Source organism: Miscanthus floridulus, chromosome 19, assembly GCF_019320115.1.
Source record: "Miscanthus floridulus cultivar M001 chromosome 19, ASM1932011v1, whole genome shotgun sequence".
In the NCBI taxonomy this organism is placed as follows: Eukaryota; Viridiplantae; Streptophyta; class Magnoliopsida; order Poales; family Poaceae; genus Miscanthus; species Miscanthus floridulus.
The window spans coordinates 78,501,564-78,508,628 of NC_089598.1; the positions used below are offsets into that span (position 1 = coordinate 78,501,564).

General features: G+C 47.0%; 1 protein-coding gene across 1 annotated transcript; it reads right to left on the reverse strand.

The window, feature by feature from the left end:
* Window positions 1-2,223: 2,223 nt before the first annotated feature.
* On the reverse strand, window positions 2,224-6,738 carry LOC136527893 (L-ascorbate oxidase-like). The gene is made up of 5 exons (XM_066520749.1): window positions 6,252-6,738; window positions 6,048-6,140; window positions 5,733-5,945; window positions 3,549-3,740; window positions 2,224-3,436 (listed from the first exon to the last, which is right to left on the reverse strand). The coding sequence occupies exons 1-5, from the start codon at window positions 6,516-6,518 to the stop codon at window positions 2,471-2,473; spliced, it is 1,731 nt and encodes a 576-aa protein (XP_066376846.1). The 5' UTR covers window positions 6,519-6,738; the 3' UTR covers window positions 2,224-2,470.
* Window positions 6,739-7,065: the final 327 nt, after the last annotated feature.

Genomic DNA, 7,065 nt, shown 5'->3' on the forward strand with positions numbered 1-7,065 from the left:
AATAGCACATAAAGTAAGTACTAGCTACATTTATATATATATAATTCAATTAACACCATGCATGCTTTTAATTCATCGGATCTTTTTTCTCGTAAAAGTGGGTTCTGAGGCAAGAACAGGGGACCAACTATTGCGGATACTATATTTGCGAGTTCATCATGGCGTACTCAAAAAGAACTCCTGAAGAGATCCTCAAAGTACGTTATATAAATATATTCATAATTTTTTATTGCTCATATATATAAGTAATCACGTGACCAACACATATATATATTAATATTTTTCCTTTAACTTTTATTGAAGACTCTATGGTTGAAGAAAAAAGTCATACGACGTGACCAACTGAAAGCAATTTAATAGACCATAGCAGGATTTCTTAATGACCATGTCTTAAACCCCGCCGACAAGTTCTACAATTACATGAATGAAACATGGAAGCCAAACCAGATGGAGTGAATTTGTTATCCCAAAGATATGATAGAATATACAATGCAAGCTTTATTTGTAATATATATATATATATATATATATATATATATATATATATATATATATATACATATTATATGTACATAAAATAACATACAATATATGTATATGCATGTAATATATACGTTAGTTTCATACTTTAGTTTATACAAAATGTTCGAATATTATAAGCGTGTAGAATACGTATATTATTAGCAGCGTAGAATGCGTATTCGAAAACCTATTCGAAAACCAAAATAAATCATTAATTGAAAATAGAAACAAAAAAAGAAAACCTTTAGTCCCGCTTGGTAATACCAACCGGGACTAAAGGGCCGACCCACGTGTCCAGGCCAGGAGGCCTCTTTAGCCCCGGTTGGTATTACAAACCGGAAGGCGAGAAACCGGGACTAAAGGAGGGGCCCTTTAATCCCGGATTCGTGCTCCCAATTGGGAAATCCGGAACTGAAGGGGTTTTCCAACCGGGAGTACAACTTGTTTCTGTACTAGTGACAAGTTATACGTAAAAGTTGTGAGTACAACTTTGTAACTTTATTCCACAAGTTATATGTATAAGTTATATGTTATAAGTTAGGACACATAAATTGCTACTAGAAAAAAAAATCTTTAAAACATATGTAAATAGAGTCTAGTTTTATTTGTCTCTCGTGTAGAACACACCGGTGCAAATAGAATTGAAATTGGATGCACCGTTCAGAAGTTATAACAATTTAAAATAAATATTTTCTTTTTTTTTCTAAGGTGACGTCACATCCAGAGAAAAAAGAAAGAAAGAATATATTGGCTCCAGGCGTGAGAGCACTCTCCGGCACGCGAAAAGAGAAAGAGACGCGTCGTGCTCGTTACCGCCCGAAAAGGAAGCAGGCGGGAATAATTATTTCTTGAAAAGGAAAGTTTGCACCTGTCGAAGAATCATTCGCTGGATTTAATTGTAGTGAACGTTCATCAATTAGTCTGAGTGAACGGCCCAATGCGAGATAGGCTAGAAACCATTGGGTCCGCGGGTGAGCGCTTGCATGCGCAAAGGGGGAGGCAGAGCCTCTCTAATGTTATATAGGAGAGAATGGTGAAGGGAGTGACATGCTTTTGAATGTAAACAAATTCTGGTGCTTCCTTTCTTCTTCTCCACTCTTGCCCAATTCTTCCTCCGATCTACCTCTCTGCTCACACTTTGTCCTGCTGGGTAGATTAGATCAACCAGCTTTGATGTATAACCTGAAGAAAGTTAGGGTGTTACATCCAGTAGTTTTCATACCTAAATTATTTCCCTTTTGGAGGGGGATTTGAAATGTGAACTAGGCAAGGATAGTGATCTGAAGTATCCATGACTAGAGCCTTGAGCCTTGACTAATGTTATCATTAAGCTCGATAAATATGTGACAAATTTCTAGAAAAACGTAGATTTCAGGAGGTTGACCACTTAAATATTGCTTCACTTTGTCACCCAAACTATAGACTATGGAGACTCACTAAGTTAAGATATGACAAACTTTTTTTAATTCGTAACAAAATTTTCCTAATTTTTACAAGGTTTCTTGTAGTTGCAATAAAATGCAAATCTCACTAGATCAAACAAATAGAAGCAAAATGTTTGAGATTCTTCGAATACTACATCACATGGGAGTTTGTTTATAGGAATAAGATAGTCCATCATTTTTCTCAATTCTTAAGTTTAATTTTTGTTTGAACTGTGGAATGGAGTTGATCTATATCAACACCTCATCAGTATAAACATGAGAAAGAGTCATTCTATTAATTGAAGAAATTGACTTAAGATGCAACATCCTATCTAAGATGGGTGGTTACTCAAACCAAACATTGGCTATGTGTTCACGTCTCAATAACTAAACAAAAATATAAAAGAAATATATAATATTAATGAAGGACACTAATTAACGACTAGAGATCGTACGGACAAACGGACATGCATGCATGCACGATAGGCAGGCAGCTTCCTAGCCTCCAACACATTTGATGGCAATCACAGGTGGGCGCCGGCCATGAGCGCGGCGGCCGTGGCGCCGCAGGACACGGCCTCGTTGGGCACCTGGCCGACGAGGTCCACAGCCTCGGCGAAGATGACGCCCATGCCCATGTGGAGGTGCGGCTCGATATGGCAGTGGAACGCCCACACGCCCGGGTTGTCCGCCACGAACCGGAGCAGCGTCCACCCGTACGGAAAGATCACCGCCGTGTTCTGCAGCGGCGGGTCCCGGAGGTTGAGCCGCGCTTCGTCGGCGGCGTCACCGCGGTATGCTCCGTCGCCGTAGCCCAGCACCCAGAAGTCGTGGCCGTGGAGGTGCCACGGGTGCACCTCGCTCACGTTGCGCGACAGCGCGTTGGCGTTCTGGAGCACCACGTCCACGGTGGTGTTGTGCGCCAGCACGTACACGTTGTCCCCCACGGTCGTGTTCGGGTTCGGCGGCGGCAGCGTGACGTCGTAGCCCCGGCTGAACGTCTCCGCCGGACGCGCCGCCGCCAGCGTGGACTTGAGCCCCATCTTCAGTGAGCCCAGGTACGGCGTGGCGGGCAGCACCATGGACACGTTGTTGATGGACCACTTGATGTGCCCGTCCATCTTGTTCTGCGTGTTGAGCAGCTCGATGCGGCGGTCCGCCGTCGCCGGCGGCCGGGGCGTCCCGGCGCGCGCGCGGATCCTGTACGTGAACGCCTTGCTGTGGTCGTAGTCGTCCCACGCCGGGGTGACCGGTGGCGCGAGGGCCGGCAGCTTGGACGCGCGGTTGGGGCCGTAGTTGAGCACCGCCAGCGCCGGCGCCGTCTTGGGCAGCCGGCCGCGCACGCCGACGCTGACCCAGTAGTTGGAGGACGTGTCCTGGTCCGTCGTCAGGAGGACGGAGTAGCTGTCGCCGGAGTAGAGGTCGATGTCGTCGACGACGAACGGATCCACGTAGCTGCCGTCGGCCTCCACCACCGTCAATTTGTGATTCTGCAAAGATGCGGCCACATATATATATAAATCATTACAACGTTGGCCAATGCTATGCATTATTCAGGAATTAACAGGCTTTGATTTCCTCGGCTGTTGGCTGCTGGCTTACCCTGATGGCGAGGTTGAGAGACGCGAGCGAGGTGGTGCTGGCCACCCTGAGCCTGTAGGTCTTGTTCGGTTGCACGGGGAATACCACCGGCGCGCACTGCGTGTTGACGGCGGCAGCGCACTGATTGGCCCCCTGCGTGTGCGCTGCGGCCAGCGAGCAGTTGAACTGGCCTCTCCCGTTGATCAGCAGCGACTGCAGCGTAGTTAAAAAAAAAAAACATGTCATCATCAAACGGTTCAGCACCAAAATTCAGACAAGGACAAATTGAATTCAGCCAAATTCAGTGTCTGTCAAATGTAGAGTGTGAATCAGCACTGAAACATCATAGTTTCAGGACTCGCGAAGCTCCAAAGTGGAAACACATGCACAGCATCGGAGCACAATACATGTGCACAGGACAACACAAGAAGAGGGGCAGGACCATGCTGCCAATGTGATGCACTCATGCCGGTTTGACCTTTTCCTCTGTGCTTCCGTGGCCACCCAAAGGAAATGGGCAATGGCCAAACCTCCCCTATGCTCTCCAGAGCAACAAGACTGCATCATGCCTCTGCACAGACATGTTCCAAGATGCAGAGAGAAAGTCGCCTGCATGGACGCTCCTCTAGTCTCTGGTTCTCTGCACCACCACGACGTGACAGCGTGTGTCCTCTCTCAAGATCATGTGGCCCTGCCATTGGCGTGTACTCTAGCATCGTAGGCATGGTGATGGCGCCTGCCTGATTGTTCTCCACTTTTCCGGCCTCCATGTTCTACAGATTCTACGACACCCAACTTTTCTTCAGAAAATTGTGTATATGTGTGCACATTGCAAACTAGAGTAGTAATGCACAGCATGCCCGGACACAGTCACACAGGGCTGTGCTGGAACATGACCTACTCTGCCATTTTTTGTACACACATGCTGCTGGCAATGTGTCCAAAGTGCCCTACACTTGAGACGCTTTCTCAAGTGGGGTAGCTTCTTTCCATGAAGCCAGGACTGTTTAGGTTTCCATCTTTTGCCTTTCTGAACGGTGGGACCATCCTGCCTGCATGATCAGCTTTTTGGTATTGTTGGGAAAGCTAGATGTGTGCACTGCTGTGCATTGCCTTGCCAGTTTATCACTATCAGCATTCTGCATTCAGCAGAGATTTTTTAACCTTTTCAGCAAATGGCCAGCCAAGGGAATGGCCCGGCATTTGTCCTGTACTATATAGGCCAATGGAGAAATTTTCAGAGCAAGCAATTTCAGCCATGCCCTGTGTTTTCATACTGTTCTAATCTCTAAATATCCGTATGACGGCCCAATAATTGAGGTCCAATGTTGTGCATCATTGCACATTATCGCATAAGGACCTACGATTTCTAATAGGGACGCGTCTCTTCCTGTGTTGATCAAACAGGAAACTGAGTGAGTGTACAAGCAAGTGACAGCTTGATTTCGACCACCATGCATCTACGACTACTTGTTCCCTCGACTTGCCATGATTTAGTGTATATATAGGAACGCGATTGGTACGGTTTAGCTTTGGTAACTGGCCCAGAAAGCCCGGCAATGGTCCTAAACTACAGGCCAAGCAACCAACCAACAAGAAAAAGAAATCTTCAGAGCAAACAAATTCAGGCCATGCCTTTGTACTGTTCTGAGCATTAGTATGTCAAGACAATAATTGAGGGCCAATGGTAAGCGTCATTGCAAATTAGTATCATGTAACATGTTATGTCTCCTGAAAGGAATTTATCTCCTTCTGGATTGTTTGTAACAGGAAAATTCGACGAGTGCAAAAGTGCATTGGAGCCTGATTTAATCTGGTAAGTTAGTATAACTGAATTGCATTTGGTTTGCCTAGAGTCTATATGCAAGCACTGTCATTTCATAAACCTACTTGATGTAATGCTTCAGAAGTTTCATTAGTATAGCTGCAGTGCATGTGTTTTTTTTTTTCTTTCAGAGTCTGAAAACACTGTTCTTTCATAAATCTACTTGATATCATGTTTCACAAATTGCTGTGGAAATCACCATGTTCAGACCAGCAGTAAATTTAACAGTCATCCTGATCCGGGGAAATATACTGTGCAGTTAATAAAGATGTATGTATGACAAAGTGGTGAAGTTAAACACTGCAGGCCTCTGAAATTACAATGGCAACAAGAACAGAAATGCAGCTAACCATAGAGATCATTCATGGAGTGCGTCGTACCTGTGGCTCGCCGATCCACCGGAAGGGCTTGGACGAGAGGGCGACCATCTGGGTGTGGATGCTCTCGTGGTACCAGTCGCTGAGCAGCAGGTTGAGCTCGCCGTCGTACTTGAACGGCTCCTCCTTCCCTTCCGCCACGTCCACGATCAGCGACCCGTACAGCCCTGCCGCCCTCTGCATCCCGTAGTGCCCGTGGTAGAAGTACGTCCCCGGCTGCGGCCATGGAAGAAAATTCTTCAGTTTCAGTCGATCTCTCGGCATGAAAAAGCCGGTTCAGGTAACTAGATGAGTGAGTGAGTGAGTGGCGCTCAGAACCTTGTCGACGACGAAGCGGTAGGTGAAGGTTTCTTCAGGGTTGATGGCGCACTGGGAGATCGCCGCCGTGCCGTCCGCCCATGGCGTCCCGATCTGCCATGACATGACCCAAGCAAGCACGCCAGCGTTCAAATGTTAGCGAAGTGAAATAGCACAGAAGACAGAGCTTGTCTGAAGATTTCACAGAGAAAAAGACGCACGTACCTGTCTGATGCCGTGCCAGTGGATGACGACGCCCTCGGTGTGGAGCGCGTTCTTGAGCTGGACGTGGATGGTGTCGCCGGCCCGGGCGCGGATCGTTGGTCCCGGGAACTGGCCGTTGATGCCGATCACCACCTTCTCCTCGCAGTCGGGAGACCAGAACATGTTGCTGATCTCCCACTTGAAGTGCCGGGCCTTGGCCGCCTCCGCCGCGCAATGCTGCCACGCCATCAGGGCGCAGCACACCAGGGCCAGCAGAGGAAGCCCCATGCCTGCCTGCCTGCCTGCCTGCCTTGCTCTGCAGTAGTGTCTGCAGGCAGTCTTATGCTACCCCAACAAAATGCACTGGGGGAGGAGAGTTTTTCAGAAGGAATGGATGAAAGAGCAGATTAGTGGGATGGAAAGACAGGCTGGGGATGGCAAGCAAGAGGAGGGAGATGACTTGAGCAGCGCTTGGGGTTTGTGAAGAAAGTCGTGGCAACTGGCAAGGATGTGCGTGTCTCTGCTAGTCAATTTATGCAGGCCAAAAATGCTTATCTCATCAGCTCAGTTACTGTTCCATTTTCTTTATTTCAGTTAGTTACAACCCTTTGTTAGTACATACGTGATATTTTTTCATGAGAAAAATGGTGACCAGCTTTTGAAAATAAAAAATACTAATACTCCGTAGTAGTGCTAGTTAGTGGAGTTAGGTTGCAGGCAGAGTAGGCTGTTTCGATCTGTGATGAACGCCTGCGTTTATAGGCAGTTTCCCGGCTGCTCGCAAAAGTGCTAGCTGCAGAAAGAAATAGCCTCAGCTCTGCATAGTTCTTGTTGC

What these genes read in the sequence shown, in the direction of transcription:
- LOC136527893 (XM_066520749.1), bottom strand. Translation starts at nt 6,518, where the DNA reads ATGGGGCTTCCTCTGCTGGCCCTGGTGTGCTGCGCCCTGATGGCGTGG. An exon ending in ACCGCTTCGTCGTCGACAAG is followed by an intron (nt 5,946 to 6,047) that starts GTTCTGAGCGCC and finishes CCATGGCCGCAG; the next exon opens with CCGGGGACGTACTTCTACCA. An exon ending in CTCTCAACCTCGCCATCAGG is followed by an intron (nt 3,437 to 3,548) that starts GTAAGCCAGCAG and finishes GCATCTTTGCAG; the next exon opens with AATCACAAATTGACGGTGGT.